The 24,765-nt window shown below is 49.8% G+C and overlaps 1 protein-coding gene across 1 annotated transcript in view; it reads right to left on the minus strand.

The window, feature by feature from the left end:
• Positions 1-15,885: 15,885 nt before the first annotated feature.
• Positions 15,886-24,765, minus strand: part of INPP5D (inositol polyphosphate-5-phosphatase D) — a 130,763-nt gene continuing 121,883 nt past the window's right edge. The window contains exons 25-27 of the mRNA XM_089916206.1: positions 22,548-22,814; positions 18,007-18,610; positions 15,886-17,095 (exon numbers count right to left, since the gene is read on the minus strand). Of these exons, the coding sequence (XP_089772332.1) occupies positions 17,093-17,095; positions 18,007-18,610; positions 22,548-22,814 (874 nt within the window). The 3' untranslated portion in view covers positions 15,886-17,092. The remainder of the gene's footprint in view (positions 17,096-18,006; positions 18,611-22,547; positions 22,815-24,765) is intronic.

Consider the following 24,765-nt stretch of genomic DNA (forward strand, 5'->3'; position numbering starts at 1 on the left):
CCATCTATTTGGTTATTCCTGATTCATTCTCTTTTGGGTAATCTCTATCTAAATCTTTTGCCCATTTTGTCTAGGCAAGGAATAAACAATTTCCTGTAAATTTTTTGGGGGGAAAGGCCAGGAAGAGATGATTAAAAAAATTTTTTTTCACGATTTGTCCAAGATCTCTTCTTTATAAGGCAGATAGGACGTGGTGGACATTGTCACTGAACAAATGAGAGTGTGCACATGCATTCTTCTAAGGAAGCTGTAAAAATTCCTCATTTGGTATCTATGAAGCATTGTCATATCTGAGTGTTTCCATATCTTAGCATTTCCATACCTTAGGATGAAAAGTTCTGCTAACTAAGGTCTTATCATCAGGGTGGTCTTCTGAGGGAGAATACGACAAAGTTATTTCAGAAGTGCCAGTAGTAGCCTAGTAAGTCCTCCACTACAGCAACCGTATTGGGCAGACAGCTTTGAGCAGCCACACAGAGCCATTTTAATGACCACTTTACATTCATCTGGACCCGAAGATGGAGGTGGTGGTACCCCTCCTGTAGGACCCAAGATGAACCCTACTGGATTGGCTACTGTGCTTTTAGACCTCTTTTCTTTGGAGTCTTGAGCTCCTCTCTTCTTTTGGTCTGGGTCCCTTTGTGACTTAAATAATGAACTCAGCAAGCATTGATTAAGTGCCTTGCATATGCCATGCGGTATTCTCGGGGCTAAAGCTAGACCAGTATTTCTGCCCTTAAGGAGCTTCCATTCTAATGGGAGATACAGACCATAAGAAAACTGAACATATGAAAGACGTAAGTTATGTATGTCTGAGGGCGATGAGAGCTGTGAACAAAAAGAAAGGGTGGATCAGAGCCACAGTGCTGGTGAGGGGGTGGAGGTGCAGTTTGCACATCAGTAAGGTGGCCAGGGTGGCCAGTGTGGACCTCATTGAGAAGGTGAGGTTTTAGCAAAGACCTGACAGAGGGGAGGGAGTCTGCTAAAAGGTTATCTGGCGGAAGAGCATCCAGGCAGAGGGCTCAGCTAGAGCAGGCTCTGTAGCAGGTGCATTTGGAGCCCACCTGGTCCTCTGCAGCAGCCACTGCACCCAGTCCTGTGTTGAAGTGGGTGTTGACAGCAAAAGGCTCACAACTGTCCCCTTCTCTGGAGGACTGCCCTTGGCTGACCAGAGCCAGCTCCCCTCCAAGAGATGCCTAGAAGGTGGTCAATGGCTAACTGATAGGAGGAGGCTTGGGTGCCCAGTGCCCTTGCCTTTGAACAGGACACTCTCTGTGATGCAATATATCTTCCGGAGTGCCCCATGGGACAGACTGAGGACAGACTTCTCCAAAAACTACAATTCTGCCTAATTTCTTCCCCTGACCTATCCTCCTTTCCTCAATGCCTATCCTGATGTCTGGATTGAGAGCATTTTGTCAATAAATTGCTGGCACAAGAATCCCAGTCTCAGGCTCTGCTTCTAGGGAACCCAGCCTAAGACAGCCCTAACGCCATAGCTTGCCAAAACCCAGCAGGGAAGCCACTGTGGCTAGAGCATACCTCCCTGAGAAATGTACATATTCAAACATATTTGCATACAATTCTGCCTCGGACACTATGGAACCGGATTCAGCAGCCACAGCATCTTTCAGGGTTCCGGCCTAAGGCCTGGTAACCCCACGTGTTGACTTCCTGACACACCGTCCATTTTTCCACAAAAGGGTTGGAAGTGTACCTTCTCAGAGCTTACTGTCTTCAGTTAGGAAAAGCTGCCGATTTGCATCTCTCCAAAGTTGCTTTTCTAGAAAATTACTGAATCCATCTGTTCTGAACAGAATTGTATGCCCCCCAAATTCATATGTTGAATCCCTAAATCCAAGGTGACTGTATTTGGACATAGAGCTTTTAGGAGATAAATTTTGATGAGGTCATAAGCATGGGGCCCAAATCCAACAGGTTTTATAAGAAAAGGAAGGGAGAGAGAAATCTCTTTCTCTCTTTGCCATGTGAAGACTGAGAAAACAGCCGTCTGTGAACCAGGAAATGGGCTCTCACCAGAAAATGAATGGTATGTTATTTTGTTATGGAGTCTGAGAATACCATCAAAACTGCAAAGCCATCAAAACTGCAAAAGTTACCTTTGAAAATTCCAGCCTTACGTTTATGAAGATCACTTTTCTGATCCTGTTGGGAAATAGCTCCTGCAATGCCCCCACCCAAGCCAGGATGTCCTTGGGCCATTGATAGAGGGTTTGAAAACGGGAGACAAACCAGGACTTAATTTTCTGTTTTCACACCTAACCATAAGATGGAAGCATTGTAAAAGTTCTGAAGCTAGAGACAGGGAGATGTTTCTTAGAATTTTAATCATTTCCTGTGTAGCTGCTATTCTGTGAATGTACAGTAATCTCCTCTTGTATAGAAAATTAATTCCGAGAGGTAATTGGTTTATTCTTTTATGTAAAACGCTTAACCCACCTCCACATATCCTGGCAACATAACTGAGCTCTTGGCAAGGTAAGCACAGGTTTGGAGCCTGAAACAGGCTCAGAATTCTCCATCTTTCTTGTGTGAGCTTTGCCAAGTGCCCTGACCTCTCTGAATCTCAGTTTCTTCCTCTGTAAAGTACACGTAAGACCCACCCTACAGAGTAGAGAGGATCAAGAAAAGAACGCACATGACTGTGCATTTTTGTTTGGCCCAAAGGCATCCAGAACCTCTCTGAGCGTTCTCTGGGGGTAACCTGTTGGATCTGTGTGAATTTACCTTGTTAGTGATTAGGTTTTCATGTGGTCAAGCCAAGAGTTGGAGAGCTGGAAGAACATTCCTTGATCATAGATACACACCTGCCTCCAGGCCAGTGTTGAAAAGGATGCCTGGGTTGGGAGTGGCCCATGGGTAGGAACAAAGGAGAGAGGAGGGCCTCCAGGAAAAATGGACTAGTTAGTTCCCAGCTAGCTACACCAGCATCACCTGGGGAGATGTTTAAAATGCACGTTTCACCTCTCCCCCACCCTCAGAGCTACTGAATCAACTTCTCCGTGAGTGGCCCCAGGACCTGTATTTTTAAACAGCCTCTCAGGTGATTCTTATACACACCTAAGTTTGAAGGTCCAGTAGAGCTACATCAGATTTTATAGTCACTAACAGGTCACTGTAGATTTTGGACCTGAGTTATAAGTAAATGTTTTGTATGGCTTGCTTGGAACAGCTTGCGTTTTAAATTTATTCCCGATAATAAGCGGTATTCGTAGGCTATTCATTGACCACAAAATTTGGAGCTTATTCTATGTCATCTAATATTGGTAATTACATTATGTAAAATATTCCTCAAGTCATATTATCACATGTTCACGTCTAATTAGGATGATTTAATAGGAACAATGGAAACTCTTTTTACATGTATTCACTGAAAGTCTATTAAGTGAAAGATTAGGAAAGACCCACAGTGATAGTTAGAATCTGGCATCATCGAGACTGTTGCATTACGAGGTCTGATTTCTGTTTTGCTGCCTGGGTGTCTGATGCCAAGATGCACAGCCAATTAAATGGTAACAAAATGCTTTTGCAACGAACGGAGAGCAAAGGTTCACTTAAATTTAGCATTCTGACTTCATTAAAAATCTTTACCCCGGCACACAGAACACGCTGTGAAAAGGAAATTACAGAATGACATAAAGCAACCCCTCTGTCAGCTGGAAATCTATATTTAGAATCATTTCCAAATGTTTCTGCACCACTGGGACTGTGTGAAAGATTTTCCTTTTCATTTTGCTATACTATGACCCAGAACCAAAAAACTAAGATGGCTAGTTTTAATATTTTTTTGTTAACACCATATTGTTGAATGGTGTAATGCCAGTGACGAGAGAAAATGGGTAGAAAAACCTGTTATCCATATGCTGCAGGATGAATAATAATTTCCTGAGTGGAAACAAGGAAAGAGCAAAGCCTAAAAATCTATGAAATGTATGAACTACCGTATCGCAGGATGGTGCTCCGTGGGCACAAGGACATAGTCCTGGGCCTCAGAGATGCCGTCCTCATGGGTCTTTTGAAGTAGGACCCCCAGAGCCCTGTCATCTTGAGAAAACCTCATTCAAGGAGCTTCTGGGTACAAATGGTGAGTGTCACTGGATATTAATCATGATTTTCACTTTTCATTTATTACCTTCAAGTGTACTCTCAGGTACATTTTTTACTTTTTTTTTTTTTCGGTACGCGGGCCTGTCACTGTTGTGGCCTCTCCCGTTGCGGAGCACAAGCTCCGGACGCGCAGGCTCAGCGGCCATGGCTCACGGGCCCAGCCGCTCCGCGGCATGTGGGATCTTCCCGGACCGGGGCACGAACCCATGTCCCCTGCATCGGCAGGCAGACTCTCAACCACCGCGCCACCAGGGAAGCCCCTGTTTTTTACTCTTTTTGAAAATACCAATCAGAGAAAGTAACTGGCCTCAACTAATCAAGGGCAAAGTTAGGATTTGAACCCAGCTCTGGATCCAAATCATTTCCTGACTTTATCTATTATACTCACTTTATCATCTATGATACCCACTTTATCTATGCCACCCACTTTGTCTATGTCACCCACTTTATCTATTATACCCACTTTATCTATGACACCTAGTTTATCATCTATTACACCCACTTTATCATCTATTACACCCACTTTATCATTTATTACACCCACTTTATCATCTATGACACCCGCTTTGTCTATGACACCCACTTTGTCTATTACACCCACTTTAACATCTATTACACCCACTTTGTCTATGACACCCACTTTATCTATGACACCCACTTTGTCTATGGCACCCCCTTTGTCTATGACACCCACTTTATGACAACCAGTTTATCATTTATTACACCCACTTTATCATCTATGACACCCACTTTGTCTATGACACCCACTTTACCTATGATACCCACTTTGTCTATGACACCCACTTTGTCTATTACACCCACTTTAACATCTATGACACCCACTTTGTCTATGACACCCACTTTATCTATGACACCCATTTTGTCTATGGCACCCCCTTTGTCTATGACACCCACTTTATGACAACCACTTTATCATCTATTACACCCACTTTATCATCTATTACACCCACTTTATCATTTATTACACCCACTTTATCATCTATGACACCCGCTTTGTCTATTACACCCACTTTAACATCTATTACACCCACTTTGTCTATGACACCCACTTTATCATCTATTATACCCACTTTATCATCTATTACACCCACTTTATCATCTATGACACCCACTTTATCATCTATGACACCCACTTTGTCTATTATACCCACTTTGTCTATGACACCCACTTTGTCTATTACACCCACTTTGTCTATGACACCCACTTTGTCTATCACACCTCTTTGTCTCCTTGGCATATGAATTGTGTGTTCAGCCTTTGGAACAGCGTTTCCCTAAATGTGATGCCCTGACCACCAGCATCAGGATGGTCTGGAATGAATGTTGAAATTCAGATTCTTAGGCACCATCTAGACCAAGGGAATCCTTCCTTCTGGTGGGCCTCGGAATCTGCACTCTCACAAGTTCCTTAGGTGACTCTCATGCCTAGTGAGCTTTGAGTACCATTATTTCTGAGGCACCCAGAAAAAGCACGAGATACAGTAGCTGCCTCTGGTGCTTTGACGGACTAGCTGGAGAGAGCAGCCCCAGTGAAACCAAAGCAACAACTTCCACTTACTTGAGCATCGTCTGCTGCAAATTGCCGAATCCCAGCCTGGCCTCCACCTGGAGTTCAGTGTACTTTTGCGCCATCTTGCTTTGTGATCAGGTGGTATTTACTCGAGGAAGCAAATCTTCGTATTAGCACAAGCAAAACATAATTAGAAGAATCTGTTATAAGAACCATTCTGCTTTCCAAGCCAAATATAAATTCCTTTGTAGTAAGTCATGCCAGGAATCTCACTTTGTTAGCTCATGTAATTAAGAATGACTGTCATGCCAATTGCTGTCAATGTCTATTTTTCTTAATTGTTTGGACATGTGCCTCCCCCCCCACCCCCCACCTTCTTTTACTCCTGATGTATGCATAGTTTGAAAGAGTTACCATGATCGAACTCATTTTTGTAACAAGTTGTGCTGGGTTTTCTCCCTTTGCCCACCCTGCTCCCCATTCTCTGCCCTTCTCAGTGTGTTCCATGTCTGGAGGCTGACCCCTGTGACAGCATCACCACCTGAGCTCCCTTGCACTCTGGCCTCTGGTTGGGTTTGGCCAATGGGAAGAACCAGCAGGGAATAAAAAGACAGGAGAAGAGGGAAGTCAAGGTGCTTTTAACCCATGCCCTTCTTTGTTGTTATTGGTGGGGTTTTTTGTTGTTGTTTGTTCGTTTTGTTTTTTGTGACTATAGCTTCTGACAGGACCCCTCTTCCGGCTCAAGCTCTCACTGCCTTGGGTAACACCACGCCGCTTCAGATCTATGGGTAGTGATGGCTTTCTGCTGTTGCTAATCCCTGGGTGCCTCAACATCCTTTGCTAGCTCTCTTCGGTGCCTGCACCCCTATAATCTCTTCATTAATGTCTCTCTTGAGTGTGCCATAGCCTATACGTTCAGGTGCCTCTATTTACGATCATGGGTTATGCACATCCAAAGATGTCTAGTCTACCCAAAATACTAGGTTAATTTGCAAATATAATTACTGAATTAAAATTTTCGGTTTATTTTCAAATATATATATATATGAAAAATATTAAAGAGTGACGACCCACCCTCTTCCACCTTCCTAATGAGGAAAAATTTTGTTGGTTCCATTGAGGAAAGATAGAAATGGACCATGGGGAAAGGAAAAACGTGAGAGTCTAAATTTAACTTGATAAAAAAGGGATTGCATGAACTAGGGCAGAGAGAGGGGAGTGAGGAAGGATGGGTGTAGAGGTGGGTGGTGGAGAGGGGAAGGAGGGCGAGGGGGAGAGAGGAGAGGACCAGGAAGTGGAGAGGGTAGGGGAGAATGGCACTGAGGATTTTAAAGCAGCTTTCTGCTGTCCCCGACAAGCCCTGCCCGAATTGCAGATTTATGAGCCAAATAAGTGTCGTCGCTGTTTTAAGCCATCGAGTTTTGGAGTGGTTCATTATGTGGCAATGGATGACTGCAACGGTCAGACTAAGGTTTCTCAAACTGGCCTTAAGGTGGCCCAATGTCCATCAGTAACAAGGAGATGATATGGAGAGAAGATTTTTTTATACTCTTAGCAGCCTGCCGAAAAACCCCTCTTAGGGAGAGTTACATATGTAATATTATGACAATATTATGACAAGCACTGTGTGCCTAGCACATGGGACATGCTTAATAAATTTATATTCTGGCAGAGCAAATAAGCCAGGTGGGGTGGGGCATGGGGCCCCGGAGAAGTTACTCCAGTAACAATGGCTGTCGAGGGCAGGTTTCTTTGGCTCAGAACCTGGATGAGTGGACGACGCAAGTTTGGATTGGAGCTTGTCTGTTCTATTTAATAGAGAAGGGAGCTGGGAGACAGCTCAGTTGTGTATCTATATGTAAAAAAGAGGAAAACATGTGTCTAAAAGTTAGTAGTGGAATTTTTCAAAGGGAAAACTATCTTCTTGCACCTTGCAAGGTCATGGCTATTGTGAAGTAGTGACCCCCAAATCATGGCAAGGATGGGCTTTGAATGCAACGGAGAACCATGTGGTTCCATAGGACAAAATAAGAAGGTTGTGGAGAGTTCTGAGCAGAGGGAGGGCCAGTGCAGGGTGCGGGGGCACCCCAGAGAAAGTAGCTCAGAGAGAAATTTCGGGTAGCCAGGTGACTGAAGAATTTTAAGAACAAAGATGTATAATAGTTATTTGGAAATCGTTGTCTGTGATGTGGCAACAAAACACTGCCCCCAAATTTCAGTGAAGTCTGTCTTACACATGGGCTTTCACTCATGCGTGGTGTTTTGCCGAGTGAATGAATTGGGGTAGGGACCAGCAAGGGACAGAAAAGGATCAAAACCCAGAAATATGGAAGAAATATGGAGGCGGAATTGGAGGCCACTGGAAGACACATAGCTCCCTTAGAATCCCCTTCTTTGGTGGTTGTTCTAGAGATTAAAACACATCTTTTAACACTTCACGGCCTATTCAGAGTTAATATTGTACCACTTCATGTGAAATGTTTAAACCTGGCAATCATAGAGCTCCATTTCCCACCCTCCTCTACCTTTAAGCTACAATTATCATAAGTATTTCGTCTATATATTTTATAAACCCTACAATAACATGTTATAATTATTGTTTTACACAGTATATTTTAAAAAATTAAGAGAAAAGAGTCTTTTATATTTATCCATATATTTAACATTTCCAATGCTTTTCATTCTTTCCTAAAGAACTGAGGTTCTACCTATTATCATATCCCATTAGCCTAAAAAATTCCTTTAGCATTTTTTTGGTTGTAGATATGATAGCAACAAATTCTCTCAGTTTTCTCTTATGTGCAAATGTCTGTATTTCATGTTCATTCTTGAAGGATATTTTTACTCAACTAGAATTCTGTGTAGACTTTTAAAAATGTCTATTTCTCTGCTGAGATTTTTCTATCTCTTAATTTATTTCAGGAATATTTTCCTTTATGTCCTTGGGAGTAATTATAATAACTGCTGTGAATATATATATATATATATATATATATATATATTTTTTTTTTGCAGCATGTGGGCCTCTCACTGTTGTGGCCTCTCCCATTGCGGAGCACAGGCTCCGGACGCGCAGGCTCAGCGGCCATGGCTCACGGGCCCAGCCGCTCCGCGGCACGTGGGATCTTCCTGGACGGGGGCACGAACCTGTGTCCCCTGCATCGGCAGGTGGACTCTCAACCACTGCGCCACCAGGGAAGCCCTGCTGTAAATTTTTATCTGCTAATTCCAATATCTGGAATGGGGTTGATCTCTATTTCTTATCTTTTCTCTAAGAATCTTGCAGATACTTTTTTTTTTTACAGATTCTTTTTATATAAAGCAATTTTGGATTATATCCTGGACATGATGAATGATATCGTATCCTGGATATTGTGAAAGATAAATTGCAGATCCTCAGAATTCTGTTATGTTCCCCTGAAGAATGTTGACTGTTTTTTTTTTAAAAAGAGGTAGTTCATGTGGCTGAACTCAGATTGCAAAACCTCTCTCCCCTGAGATGTAAAGTAGCTTGTCCAAAGTCATGCAGCCAATAGGTAATTAATGTTAGATAACTTACGAGTTAAATGCATCTTTGGCAGGGAATATTTACTGCTCTAAGTTTCCATTTATGTTTAAAAGTTCAACCCTAAAGCAAATACTCCCTTAGCTTCCACTTGGTTCTTTTTGATGGGAAGACAGTCTGCAGTTGGTGGTATTTACTGTCTCTGCTCTTTGCTTGCTACAGACACATACCTTATGAAGTCCCTCCTTCCAGCTGTGGAAACACAGCAGTCCTCCAACCCGAGGGGATGGAGCCTTGACTTGGATCCTCACGTAGATGAAGCAGCGTTAGCATTTCCAGATAAAATTCGGGATGCCCAGTTAAATTTCAATATCAGATAAAACCCCATAAATTTTTAGTGTAACTTATTTGAGACATACTTATTGTAGAAATAAAGACCAATCAAATGAGAAAAGTAAAGGCTATCTATTCAGAGCTGGCTACGGCAAGGGGGTCAGCCACCATCACCTGTGCTTTGGCAGCAACTCACAGGCAGGCAGAGGAGTGGGAAAGCTTTCTGGTGGAAAAAGGGAGGGCTTCGGGTGTGGGGACTGATGGGGGACAGTGGGCCTGGGGAAGCTGGAGGTGGCCAACTACGAGGGAGGTGTGTTATGTGGCTGGCTTAGGGCTCCATATTTGGCTTCCTCTGGTTGGTCTGAAGTTGGAAATGGGGACAAACATTTGGGAAGCTGTCCATTAGTAATCAAATTCTGGCTGTTTGGGGCCAGGAGTTGTTGTTTGGCTTCCTGGATTGTCAGCAGAGACAACTGTCTCACTCCCCCCAAGTCTGGCTTACAGCAGGCTGCCTTCCTGGGCCAGTTACTGGGCTTGGTTTCCCGGGCACGTTGCTGCAGGTTGTGGGTCAGAGATCTACTTTTATACATGGTCTGACCATTATCTGTGTGTATATTCAGTCTCTCACTGTACTGTTTGGGACATACTTACACTGAATGTCTCTTCAGAGACGTTTTTCTGAGCACTCAGGAATCTCAGCACAGAAGAAAAGTAGGAGAGGCCAGTGCTGGTGGGCTGGCATGGTCCTAGAACTGTCCGGTAGCACTGATCCTATCAGGTGGCAGAAGAGACACATTGGGACCCCACCCACGTCACGCCCGTGTGTGGCTCTTCAGGCCTGAGAGCGCTCTCTGATCATCGGAATTGCCTTTGCTGCATAGGCTGTATTATCGGCTGAGGAATTAACACCCCCCAGAGGCAGCCCTTAACTGTGGCTCATGAGAGAGGGTGTGTAGGCACCCAGCTCTCTCCTCTTTGGATGGGATAACACAGGCTTGTGTTCCACACTGGCACCCGCAGGTTAAGCCCCATTTGGCCACAGTGGCTAACCGCTCTCAGAGCATCCTTTACTGGCTTCCTTCCCTTCCTAGTCTCAATTCCCTACTCCCTCTCTAGTGCTTCTGGGAGTTACTCCCAAATACTTCCCTTGCACTTGAAGCTTTGTCTCAGAGTCTGTTTCTGGGGAATCCAAACTCATAAGACAGCTAATGGAGATTAGCTGACCCTAAACTGGCCTCCCTGAAAGTTTTGAATGTCAGGTATACCAAGTGAGGCCAGGACTGTGGACCAAGGAGAGGCAAAAAGCAGCAGAACCTGGTGCATCCATCAGGGAGGGGACCCCAGGGCTGACGCTGGGCTCACAAGGGTCTTCTGTACCCTGTCTGCTCAGGGGCTGCTGCTCCTATTTCCCTGGTGCAGGGCTGTGCAACTTCCTCCCCTCCCATGCATCCTGGTGGCAGACCCCACCCCCTGAGGTGGCCTCCACATCTTTGTCCCTTGAAATGGAAGGAACCAACTGGCCTGGTGATGCGTCTATAATTTTGTTGGGGGCATGTCCTTTCTCCTAGTTTCCTGCTTTTAGTGGTTGCTGTTAGTGTTCTTATCTCCCAAAAAAACAGTCTCGGGGGAAGCGTGGCATGGCAGTTATTCACCTCCGGCGGTGATCTGCCCCTTCTCCTCCCCCGAGGGCATTTGGCAGTGTCTGGTGTGGGGGGCGTACTGGCATCTAGCGGGCAGAGGCTGGGGTGCTGCTAACATCCTGCAATGCACAAACAGCCCCCGACAAAGAGAGATTCGGCCCCAAATGTCAATGGTGCTAAGGCCGAGAGCCTGGCCCTGCGGTGAGCAGCGCTTTTCTCTATTTTTAGTTCCAGAAGGGTTAGCTTCTCCAGGAGTTAACCTGCAAACGGAGGCTTGTTTGTGCCAGGCCTGCTGTGGCTCTGTTCGAGTCCATCCACGGTTGGACAGGACAGATTCCCGGCGACAAATTGGAAAAAAACATAGGAGGACCAGGGAAAAGAGCAAGGAGACTGGTGTTGATGGAGCCTCTGTGGCACTGGGCGCTGGGGCCAAGGCCAGGCTTGGTGGCTTGGGTTCTCCTGTCCCAGGTGTCTTGGGTGCGACTCCCAGAAGTGACCTGGCCAACACCATGCAGCTTATCAGATCTGGAGCCAGGACCTGGCCTGAGAAGCCAGGAGTGGTGGAGTTCTGAGTGGCTCATAGCAGCTTCTACATGTGTGACCTTTGTAGCATCCGAGGCTGAGACGGAAACGTGAAGAACTATGTGGTTTTGTCAGATGAGCACGTTGATCACAACTGGCATTTGCTGAGGGTGGACGTGCAGCCAGGGTTATTTATCACTAGTAGGTCTTCTCCTCCTCCCAAGGACCCCACGAGGTTGATGTTATTATTCTCTCCTTTGTACACATGAAGAAAGGAGGCAATGGCAGGCTGAGTACTTAGATAAGTACTTAGTACTTGGGTCGGCAAGTAAAGTGGGTCGGCAGTGGGGCTGGGGGTCCCCCAGAGTCCAAGATCCTCAGCACCACGGTGGCGATCATTCTAAACACTAAATCATAAAACGTTCTCCCAGCAACCCCTGGAGGAAATCATTGCATGGTCTTTTGTCCACACACCCGTTGTCCACACACGTGGCAATATAACCTCTGGCCGGTGCATTTGCCTCTTCTGGAAGCCGGGGCTATTTCCTTATTCCTCACAGATCCTCAGGGCCTGGCACAGAGACTGGCACACTTTGGCACATCTAGACAGTCCGGTTCCAGAGTCTGTGCTCTCAGCCACTACCTACACTGAACGCTCTTTTAAAATAACTGAAGTGAGACAAACCATTTCTGGGGATAGGCTCAAAATTAGGTATGAATATTCAATTTACATCCTGTGCACTAAAACCCAATTCCACCTAATGCAGAGGATGGCCTCTCCTGGCTGCCCCTCTGCCCACCCCCGCTCCTTCCCAGGGGCCCTGCCAGAGCTGCAGGTCAGTGTGTCGCTGCCTGTCACTCCTCCTGGCATCTGGTGACCCCTCCTCCACCTGCTCTGCAGACCAGGGCTGGGGTGAGGCAAGCAAGGCCCTGGGATGCTAAGTTCCAGGTGGAGCACGTCCAGGTGGGCACCTGAGAGTGAGCGCCTCTCACCTCTTGCACTGGGTCCCTCACTTGCCTCACCCCACTCTTGACCTTCCTAAACATGCGAACAGCTGCGTGTCACTGTCTGCTCGCGTCCCTGCAGGGTAAAGCATGGGCTGTGAGTCATCTACTTGGTTAGGGAAGTAGGAAGAAGCCGATGGAGGGAAAAACAGACGTGCCGGAGCCAAGTCTCACCGGGTCAGACCAGCCCAGGACTGCGTGGGTCACGGAGCTGCTGTGTGGTGACCGGAACGACTGCCAGCTCGTCCCAGTGGCCAGGAGCCCCGGCCAGCACTGCTGTGGAGTACGGCCGGGTGCCAGCTCAGGGGCTCCCTGCATGTCACCAGGTCCACTCCCCTTGGTTCAGGTTCTCGGAGTAGCTCGGTCTGTGTAGCTGAAGAGACCCAACTGGTCCCCTTGGCCTCAACTAGTCTCCCTGGCCTCAACTAGCGCATCTGGCCTCAAGGTCTCTTGTCTTCAAGGCTTGCCCAGGCTCGCCCTGCCCCTTGGTTCCCGTCCTTCTTTGTTAGTGATACTCTTGTCCACACAGGGGAGGCCTTTACCGACCTCCTTCCAGGACTTCCCTGCAGGCCTGGACCTTTTCCTCCTGCTCTGTGTGGAGAATCCCCACGGGGCCCTCCCACACAGTCTTGTCTCCCAGGAAGAGGGAGGGGACTGAGGTTCAATGAACGCCTGTGACAGGCCAGGCACAGACCCGAGCCCACCAAATCCATACAACCACACCCTGCCGAAGGCTCCCTTCTCCCCATTCTATAGATGAGGAGACTGAGGCTCAGAAAAGCTAAGTGCCTGGTACAAAATCGTGTTTTTAGGAAATGAAAGACAAGATATTTAAACCCCATTCCTTCTGATGCCACAGCCCAAGATATACCAGCCCTCCCCGCCATGGTCCCCCTTGACGAATGTGCTGATCCCAAACCCCAGCACACGCCATCAGCATGCGGTTGAGGGAAGACCACGAGCTGTGTACACCGGTGTAAAACCACTCCCAGTCCGGCCCAGCGGTTGGGTGCTGGGATCTGAGCGAGAAGAGCTGACCAGTGCAGACCACAAAGAAGACTGTCCCTGCCCAGACTCTACCTGCCGGCGTTGTTCCCTGCACAGTGCAGGTTTCCCAAAAACGACCCTGGTGGGGTGGGGGGTAGGGGGGTGGTGGTGAGATGCCTGTGGGGCTGAGACCAGACATTGCATGATAAAGGGTTTCTTTCTGCTAGAGTGAAGGCTTCGAGCTGGGGCTTGCTGCCTTGCAGAAAGCTTCGAGACCTTCAGATTGCTGGATCTCCATGGAAATTAGTTTGCCAGAGAAAGAAACTATTTTAAGGACATGCGAAGAGAGAGACCCTGTAGGCTGGGGTAGGGAAGGTAGCTGTGGGAGAGAGCTTTTCTGAATGACTCACTAATTTCCCTCCTATCAGGTGGAAAAAATGGCGTGGAAAAAGAATCACAGCCCAGGAAGGAGGAGCGGCACAGCTGCCCCTGACCCCGGTCCCTGGGCAGACAGCTTGGAGCTGCAGCAGCTGTGCTGGCGGTGGGGATGCTGAATGCGGGCTGCTATTAGGGAAAGGCCATCAGGACAACAACGCCTTTCTGTTGCCAAAAAATCTGCTGTTTTCAACCAGCTTTCATGTCATGCAAAGAAGGAAAAATTTGGTTCTTAAAGAAAAAGTGATTCCAGCAGCTTCTGTAACCTCAGGGAACACGGAATTCACTGTCGGGGTTAGGGGACACTTTTGTGAGGAAATCTTATTAATTCAACTGCTTGGTTAAGGAGCTTGGTGAAGAAAGGCAGAAACAAAATAGAGGTAAATTACTTAGATGACAAAGAGGCGGGGATCTCTGGGTTCCCCTCTCATCCTGCTGTTGGAAGGGGAATTGGGTGTTTGGCAGGCCCAGGATTGGGAGCAAAGCAGACATGGCGGAAAAATCTGGCCCCAAGAGATGGTGGTGGACCAGAGCCCAGGGAGAAACGTGGTCAGGGACCTCGAAGGGTGGGTGCAGGGCTGAGCAGCTGAAAGGACAAGGATGAAAACGTCTTAAATTTCACGATTTCCAGTGTCCAGTTCCAGGCACCACAGTGGGCCCCGTTGTCCATCCCATTACAGTCCAAGCCTGCTTGGTGCTGACACAGCCGGCGTTGGAGCCTGGGGGAGAGGCGAGGGGAGCGCTGTACCTGCTCAGGGCGCCGGAACTCAGAGCAGTGCTGCTCCTGGACTCGCTTCTCCTGGGACCCCTCAGAAATGGTGAGAAGGGCCTGGGTGTCCATTCCAGGTAGGGGTGGGAGTTGCAGGCCCCTCATAGCACGCCAGCACCCCCTGGCAGTGGTGGATTCCCCACGTGCCATGGCCATCAGTGGCCCGGTCCTCAGCTGTGGGGTGGCGGGTGTAGGAAGGGCTGGCCTAAAGGATATCTGGGTATCTCCAGCTGCCCCTCCACCTTGGCCCTTGGCCTATGGGGTCAGAAGGTGGGTGCCTGGGGACTCGGGTCAAGTTCCATGTAGGGACCAGGAAGTGAGCCTTCGGGGTGAGGGTATCGCACCTGAGTGGATGACGAGCCTCGGTTGTGCTGGGATTTCAGCCCCGCCCCTGCCGGCCTCCACGTGCTATCATTGAAGGGCAGTGAATGGTTTGCTCCGTGGCTGCCAAGAACACCACTGTCTCAGGCTCTGCCTGGAGTCCAGGCCTGGTATCTGTGAACAGGAGCAGAGGCCGAGTAGCCTGAGGTGGTGGGGACAGCAGCCCAGACCAAGGCAGCCTGGAAGCAGGGCTAGGCAGCACCCACACTGGCCCTCTGGGCTGGGTGCTGCCCCCTAACCCATAAGCAGTGCAAGCTGCCCCTGAACGTGGGGGTCTGGAGGCCCACAACCTGGCGATTGTTTACATGTGCTTACTGTCTCTGGAGCTCAGCAATGAACACTTATAAAAGCCAGGAGGAACTTGTGGCTGCAGGACAGCAGGCGGTGGTGGCAATGGGACAATGCTGGTGGAAGTCTGGTGGCTGCAGGGTGCGCCTGGAGTCCCACGGAGATGTGTGATGTCTCCCACTGGTCCTGGTCCACGCCCAACTTCAAACTCTTTCTACCGCGTCCCCTCTGGTCAGGACAATGCTGGCCCATCTCTACCGTGAACCTCGATATCCTCCCCTCCCTGGGCTGCCGCTCTGCAGCCCTAACAGCCTAGAAGCACGTCTGTGGCCGAATGTCAGGAAAAAATACCACGCGGGTGGGAGGTGAGAAAGGTACAATTTATTGGTCACGCAGACTGACGCACGTGGGGATGTGGGGCGCGCACCATCCTCCTGAACTCACACGCACTTCTGGATTTGCTTTCCTACATTAATTTCATGATGTCAAAAAGCAACACAAGAACAAGCATCACCAATCCATTCTCCTAGTAACCAAGGAAGCAGGGCCAGAAGCCACAGAGTTCGGAAAGAAAAGGCTGCACTGCTTTGAGAGCCGGGAACCAAGAGGCCCGCCCTCGCCGGCAGCCAGGTAGGAAAGCTGGCTTTCTGCAGCAACTAACGAGCGTAGACTCTTCTATTAGCACGATGAGATAAGGCTCGGGGTGTGGCTCATTCCATGACCTGGCGGTGCCTGCCCACCTGCAGGAGGGCATGGGGGGCCTGGCACGAGCCTGGACATCGCCAGTCCAGGCTGAAGCCACATCTCTTCACCGGAGAGTAGGAGCTGACATTCTTCCTTCTTCCAGCTAAAGAACTAGGATGACCCAGGGATCCCTGTTCTCCAGGCCGGCTCTGCCGGACCCCGGCAGCTTTAGCTAAAGCAGTTTGCATCACTGAAGCTATACAAGGCCAGGTTCACTGTACCCTAAATTAACCACTCATTCCTCAGAGCTCCCTAAAGGCCAAGTGCTGTCTCACAACAGGAGGGCACTAGCCTTAATTTTTAATGCTTTGTCCAAACCACTCAGGACATACTGTTTTGAACCGAGGGGTCTGGGAATGTGGTTTTAGTTGGCTAAAGACTCAACTCATAATGTTCATAAAGCACTTAGCACAGTACCTGGCAGGTGCTGAGTGCTCCCTACATGTAGCCATTATTATTATTAATATTATTATTATTATTATTTATATCCCTACCCACAAATCAGCGCTTTAGTTCCTTTCTTCAAAATGGCAGCCGGAACAAGGCTCTTGGGTCCCAAGTACCAAGATCAAGCTGGGGGCCCAGGTGTGCGGGTTGTTTGGTGCCCATCAGGTGGGTTTTTCCTTCCAACTTCAGGGCTGGGTGTCAAGTTTCAGAGCCAGTGCACCTTGCTGACCACACAGAAGCTAGACCCTCTCCTGAAAAAGACGAAGCCCTGCGTAGGAAGCTGGGTAGGAGGAGCGAACAGGGGTCCTGGGAGAGGGTCCCAGCAGCTTCGTGCTGCTCCTTTGGGCTCCCATCTCGCTGGCAGCTCACCAGGGGCTTCACTGTGGGACAAAAACAGAAGACTGTCAGCTCTGCATTCTCGCCAGGCCAGATTTAACTAAAGGTCCCCATGACCTTGCATGCCCCGGGCTAGAGCAGGCTTAGTGCTAACCTAGTGCTGAAGGGGGCCAGCACGCTGTTCTAAGTACTTACACGCATTCTAATATACGTGCATATATATTATATGCATACGGAGTAATATATAATACATATGAAACAATATGCAATGGATGATACATACCTTTTACATATAAGTTGTAACATATAGTAATGATATATAATAAAATTTAATCCTCCCTATAAACCTGTGAGGCAGGTTCCACTGATTGCCCCCTTTTGTACAGATGAGTAAACTGAGGCACAGAGCCAGAAAGTGGGACAGCTGGGATTCAAACCCAAGACAGTGTGGCTCCGGAATCTGTTCTTAACCACTATTAGTTTTGCTCATAAAGAAATCTTATTCTATAGGAAGGAAGGGGACATTGAGTCTGAAGTCCCTAAAATACTGGAAGATTTTTAAGTACTAATACTAATGACGATAACGTAATAAAAATGATCTGGGCTCTTGTATCTATGAAGCCTTATTCCTATGGGCCTGACCTACAGGACTCAGAGTTTACCCCCAGGCCCTCCTTTAACCCTTTCAGTGTAGTAGCAGGGACTTTGGGGATAGGCTGCGTTCAAATTCTGTCTCTACCTCCTTTCTCATTCTCAGCTCCCAGAACACCGTTTCTCGGAACCCACTCCTGGCCCGGGTCATTGTATCACACACGTGCACACGCATGCACTACCCGTGCGTGTGCACCTGGGCGCACTCCTGGCCACGGTGGTGGTTATCACTCAAGTGCTTGCACACCCACGTGCACCCGTATCACACGCCCGCGCCTGCGCACCCGCTCCGCCCCGAGCGCACCTGCATGGCAGCCCGGCCGGGTGGCGCATCCTCGGGCCGGTGCTTGGAGAGATGGGGGAGCTCGGCGTTGTCACGGTAGTCACGGCCTCTGGAGTGCTGCAGGTGCAGGACGGCCGGGCTCTTGACCGGGAGGGGTGGCCGCTGCGCCGGGGTCTGCTGGCTGAGTTCTGACCTGGAAGGCTTGATGGGCCTCTTGGCCGGCACCGGGACCTGCGAGCCGGCGGGGGCCTTGGACTTCCCTGGGCTTCCTTTGTCCCCACCCGGTGGGCGGCCCTCGGCGGTGGAGGACGAGCAGGTGAAGGAGCGGAGCCGGGGCGTAGGGCTGAGGAAGGGCGTGGGCGCAGGTGCAGGCTTGCCCATCCCCTTGCTGCCCTCGGCCTCCTGGGCTTTGGAGAGCAGGATGCTGGGCGACAAGATTCCCGGGTCCGGGCAGGGCGGGGGCTCCTTCCTCAGCATCTTGGGGGATTCCTGCTCCTTCCTGGGAGCCGGCTTAGGGAAAGCACTCACAGACCCGTACAGCGGGTTCTCAAACATCTCAGGCTTGGTCAGCTGCGGGTCCTCCGGAGGCAAAGGTTCCCCCGCGCTCTTCCCCACATCGCCGGGCCTGGAGCGTGGGAAAGAGGATGCGCAGGGAAGAAACACACGTGGGGAATGACCGCTTAATGCATCGGGGGCTCTTTGGGGGTGATAAAGAAGCTAGATGGCCGTGGTGGCGGCACACATTGTGGGTGTACTCAGCGCCACCGAGCCGCTCGCTTGAAACATGCTATGCTTAATTTTATGTTATGTGAGTTCCACTGTGATGAAAAAGAAAACTTTTTTTTAAAAGGCAGGAGAATGAACTGTTACTCCTATGTTGATGATCTCATAGGTAACCTCACCTCCTGCCTTGGACATTTTCCACCATAGAAACTGTGCACACAAGAGCATCGGTGAGCAAGGGGGACTTCACTGAAGGGATGAGGGGGGCTTACATGGCACCCCAATCCAAAACCACCTGCTTCATCCTCATCGGAGCAGCCTGCCCTCCACAGCCAGTGCCCCCATCCCTGCTGCTAACAGACCTCCCTTCCTGGCTTCCCCCAAGAATCCCGCAGCCTCTCCTCTATGTCTTCAGCAAATTCTCCTCTGACCCTCAGGGGAACAGAAGCCTTGTGCTTATCGAGGGTCCCAGGTCAAGGAGCTCCATTTAACAGCCGTGTTGGAGCCCCCCAAGTGTGCGATGCTGCCTCAGGTGCAGGAGGCGGCTGTGAACCAGACGAAATCTGTGCTCAGGGGACCGACATTCCCTATTAACACAGTATTCTTTCCTCTGCGTAAAGTCCTCTCCCCGGAGAGCGCCTGGTGAGTGTGGTTTCTTTCGTGTCCTCACTCAGAGGGAGAAGGAGAAAACGGACAGCATTTATGTTGAAAATCAGAAGCAACCTGGAGATATGCATCAGGAAACAAGCCAGTAGCAAGAAAATATGCCTGACTTATGGAGAGAGAAGGAGCTCCATGCTGTCCCCAAAGTAGGTGAGAGCTTCCTTTGTTTGTCTGTTTCCTGACTTATTACTGCTCTTGCTGGAGGTGATTTCCTGCTGAGCGAATTATGAGAACCAGGAATGGGAACACATTTTACTTTCTGGCCAACAGCATAATTTCCCAGGGGGAGTGTTCTGGGTTCTGCTTTCTGCAAAATAAGGAAGCTCTTGAGAAGAAAATGTGGGTCCCTTGGAAAACGCACTGAACTGTTCAGGCCGTGACGCCTCGTACTGATGGAGCGTGTGCTGAAACACTGCTCAAAAGTTGCCAAACAGCCACGGCTAATGGACTCTTTGGGGAGTGAGCGTGGGCAGGGGACAGAGGCAAGATGTCATCCTTGCACAGGTGCCAATGAGACAAGATGATGTGGGGTATCGGGGAGGCTAGCCTCAGGGACATGTAGACTTGCTCTTTTGCTCATTACTCTTTGGAAAGACCTGGAAGCAGTTATATAACCAGAAATGTTGGGGCCTTGAACAAAGACTTTGGAAGTCTGCCCCTCCCCCTTGGGCCAGCCTCTGCACCCCCTCTGGATCCTCAAAGACCTTTGCTATGAGTTAGCGAGTTAGCACAGGGAGGAAGGGGCAGGAGGATGAAAATGGCACTGACCGGAAGTTTCTGATGAAGAGGCAAGGAGAAAAGAAAAATGCGTGGCCTGCCACCTGAAGCCCACGCTCAGTGAGGAGACAGGAGAGGTCTCGCCTCAGAGAATTAGGGACAGGGCCAGGAAGAGGACCCCGGGTGCAAGCATTTTGGTGACTGCAAAGCTCGCTGCCCTGGGAAAAGAGCAGGAGATGGGGCAAGTCTTCCCTTGAGGAGGGGGCTTCTGTCACTGTCAGAGAGGGGAAGGCTTGGCGGGGGCGGGGAGACTGGGGAAGACCACTTTTGAAAGTCTTATCTCCCTGACCAAAGGTGAAAAGAAACCAGCTCCCCTAGCAGCCATGGCTGTGGAGTGAGTGAACCCATCCCCAGGGCACAGGGTTGATTCCTGTGCCACAATGATTTCACTCCTCAGATTCTGGAGTCGGCTGTTCTCTAAAGGAGTGAAGTGCCGAGCAGGGTCTGAGAAGAGCCCTCTTTCTAACCATATGACTTCGGTCCAGGGTGACCAGTCGTCCCAGTTTTCCCAGAATTCAGGGGTTTCCTGGGATGAGGGATTCTTAGCGCAAAAAAGGAGACAGTCTTGGGCAAACTGGGACAGCTGGCCCCTTACTTTTTTATGGGGCAGTGATAGGAGGACTGGTGATACCCCCTCTTCCACAGCCTTTTCTCAGGCCCAGTGGGGGGGGGTCAAGGGCAGCAAAGAGGGTGGCAGGCAGGCATAGGAGCTGCCAGCTTCTTGCCTCTAATCGTCTCCTTGCTGAGAAGTGAGCTTAGAGCCCAGCCTGGGCCCCTTGCCTACACAGACGTCCCCATTCTGAAGCTGTCACCTGTGAAACCGGAGAGAACAGCTCTCCACCTTGTTCCAAGCTATATGCTCTGTTCCAGTTATGAGGGTACAAAGAGACATTTACTTTGGGAACTTAAAACATTTCACTTAAACGGTCCCCTTGTTCTTTGTAGTTGTTTACAGCTCTGTTTCCTGGGGTCGCCAAAGAGGTGACCTTTGCCAAAGAGGTGCCACAGGACCCGCCATACGTGGCTTTTGTCCTCATTTTTCCAGGAGAGGAAACTGAGGCTCCTTCTCCTTCCCCCAGGTTTCTTACGGAAAGACCAGGGTCCACAATATTATCAACAAATTGTGAAAACTGGAGGTACAGAGATAGACAAGGCTGAGCTCGGGGGCAGGCCCTGTCCTGTCCCTGCCTCCTCCTTCCCTCCGTCCCTTCCTTCTTCCATTTGTCTGTCCAGTGTTTTTTTTTTTTTTTTTTTTTAAGAGAAAAAGCTTAAGAAAGAATTGTAAATGGCCCTTCAATCCAGAAGAAACTCCAGCCAGGCCAGGCGCGGGAGGGTTGGAAGTGGAGGGAGATGAGGGGAACAGTGCTTGACAACATGCCGTTCCCTGGCTCTTAGCACACGACGGAAAATGCCATGGGGAACATAGGACCTCAGAGAGGGGAAGACAGGCCCAGAGCCGCGCCCTGAAGTCATTATAAACAGTACAGGCAGCCCCCAAAGGAAGCTAATGCGAACGATATTTTGTTCATCTTCAATCACTGTTAATTAAGGTCTGCACTTTGAATTTCCGTCACCGTGTGGTTACTAGAAACTTGGGGGGCTCCCGATCCTGCGTTTGCACAAGGTGCACATGTGTGGGTTTGCTTGCACAAGGCGCGCATGCATGGGTTTGCTTGCACAAGGCGCGCATGCGTGGGTTTGCTTGCACAAGGCGCGCATGCGTGGGTTTGCTTGGTTAAGGCGGCGGCTCTGCAGGCTCCTCCCTGGCTCCGGGCCTCCAGGCACGTGATGCCTGGACCAGTTCTCGATGCAGGTCAGTTCTCTCTAACCGCTGGGTTTTTCCCGAAGTTTCATGGCCAAACCCCCTCCCTCTGCAGGCTGGTTGTTCTCCTCCCCTTCGGAATTCCTGGTCCCAGCTGCTGTTTTTTCAGATTGGCCTCAACAGGAGAGACAGGAGGGTTGTGCATGGGAACAGGAACCCTCGTGGTTAAGAAGAGAGAGGGGAACTCGGAGCTGGGGAGGGACTCATTCCTACGCGGAAATTCCCACCTCTGCTCTGCAGGGCCCTCCAGGGAGTGGGAGGTTGACGAGGGTTCACTACTTACAGAAACGTATTTTTCAATGAAGGTCGTTTTTACAGGAGTGTGTTTTTCTCAGGCACTATATTTAAACTTTTTAAATCCTGTTTTTAAAAAACCTTTCAGGTTTACACGAATAGGCTAAGAATCGGAGATTCTACAAGCATTTCTCGAGAGCCTACTGTGTTCTAGGCCCCGGGGATGAGTCAGTGACCAAAGTGGACGCACATCCCTGCTCTCACGCAGCTTCTATTCTAGGGCCAGATTTCCTGGTGGTGAAAGCCTAGGGAAGGGAAAGGCCTTGGTGAAGACGATGCTCACCTTGGCTCCTGCGTTCTGAGGCAGGGGCCCCGTGTTGCTGTCGATGATGAAAACTTCTTGGGTGATACGGGCGGTTGGGAGGGTGGTGTCGGAGGGCTCTCCCCCCTTCCAGGCCCCAGGGAGGAGTCCTTGAGCAGCTGGTCGTAGCTCCAGGCGGTGGGCTGCTGATCGGGGGATGGGGTCTGCTTCATGTGCCCGAAGGCCCCCATGCCCATGTAGTTGGGGTTGATGATTTCAGTGATGCTGGAGCCACCGCATGGAGGGACCCTGCGGGGGAGACACACACAGTCACACCTCAGGGCTCCTCCAGGTCAGCACCACCCTGAGGAGAGTGTCCTCTGATGCCCGCTCAGGCTCTCCTCAACTTCTTCACTTCTGGGGTGGTGGATTCATTCATTCATTCGTTCATTCATTCATACAACAAAATAGTTACTGAGTGCCTGGTAACACCAGGAACAATAGGAGGAAATATGGTTGTAAATGAGATAGCCACAGTCTCTGTTCTCGTGGAACCAACGTATGATGGGGAGACAAACAAAACAAGCTCCGTGCCTGAGAGACGAGATATTTATACACTGCTCAAGTCTGATTGACAGTAACAAAAGGAGCAGAGATAGACTAGGGTTGGGACCACCTGGGCGTAGGGTGGCCCGTGAGGGCCTCTCTGAGAAGGGAGGGAGGGAAGAAGCAGTAAGTGCAAAGGCCCTGCGGTATGAGGGGTTGACCTGTCCCAGCAACAGTCTGAAGGCCTGTGAGCAAGTGGGCAGAATGGAATGAGAGGCTGGCATGGACGGCAGGGCTGAGTGACTATGGGGGTTGTCGGTGGTGGTAGGGTGTTGGTGGTAAATGGAGAGTTCCATCTGGGACAGCCGGCTTGCACGTCTGTGAGGCATCAGGATGGAGACAGCCATGCGGGTGTTTGGAAAGATGAGCATGGAGGTCACAGAAGTCAAGGCTGCAGCCTCGACTGTGGGAGAGTCAGCTAACAGCTGTCGAGGGGCTGCCCAGACCTGGTGAGGTGACCCTGAGACACACACCGTGCTGCCTCTTGGTGACAGGAGTGTCGTCCTTCCTTGTAAGACGGCGCTCTCAGGAGAGCTAACTAGTAAGTGGAGTTCTGCATACATAGGTTGTAACACACGCTCCCCAGCTCCCATCTGGGAGCTCCCCAGGTTGTAACACACGTTCCCCAGCTCCCATCTGCTCAGCCAGCCTGTTTCTGAGCACATCCCACTCCCATCCATCGAGCCTGCTTCAGAAGTAAGTGTTAATTCTAATGCTGGTCCAATGGAAGATACTTTGTTGACCTACACTAATCCTGATTCTGGAGTCAAACAGACATTTGAGAGCTGCAGTGCTTTCATCGAGGGGATTGTAGTAGGCGAAAAAGATTGAAAGGGATAGTTTCACGCCTAGGGCTACTGTCAGAGGCTGGAGGGGGGTGGGAGTTGCTGTGCATGGGGTGGGGGGCTGGGGCAGGCGAGGGCTGGAGGGACAGGTAGTGGGGGCTGAAAGGAGGAGAGGAATAAGCTGGGCTTGGCGGTGGCTTTTGGGATTTCGCTCGGCTACCTGGCACAGCTTTGCCCCCTTGGCAGGTAAACTGGCGTGGACACCATGACAAACCTCACTGGCTTGAACTCGAGACCGTATCAGTGAGCTGTGGTGACCCTGCTATTTGGGGACTGCTGTCCCCCTCGTAATCCAGGCTTTGATGTCCAGATTCTTCCCAGCTCAGTCTCTGCCAAAAGCAGCCTGCACGCACTTCCCCGCAATGCTTTTCCGCCTTAGTCACAGGGTGGGGCTTTTAGCCCTGGAGCCATGGCTGCTGATATCCCTGGTCCTCAGGAAATACTGCAGCTGTTCCATGCGCCCATCTCTGGGGCTGCTGCCTCCTGGACTGGGCATCTTCCTAGTAGGATGTACCTTCCTAAGGCAGGGACTCCACCTAATTTGCCTTGGTTTCTCTAGAACCTGACACCTGGAAGTGCTCAGCCAGTGTTTGTTGAACTGAACCGAACTCTGCAGCACAGAAGAGCCTCCCTGGCCTTGTTGCAGTCACACCAGGGGTTTGTGGTTAGAAGCCTCAGAGCTGGAAGCATGACAGGCTTTTCGTGGCCAGCGCTTTCTTTCCCTCTGGGTCCTTGCTTTCTCTCTGCTCCAGTTCCCCACTCCCAGTCCTGGGTCTGCAAAGCCACGCTAGCTTGCAGTGAAGCCCTGG

This window comes from Delphinapterus leucas, chromosome 8 (genome assembly GCF_059928025.1).
Source record: "Delphinapterus leucas isolate spDelLeu-1000000601 "Yukka" chromosome 8, BTC_Dleu_Yukka2, whole genome shotgun sequence".
NCBI classification, from domain to species: Eukaryota; Metazoa; Chordata; class Mammalia; order Artiodactyla; family Monodontidae; genus Delphinapterus; species Delphinapterus leucas.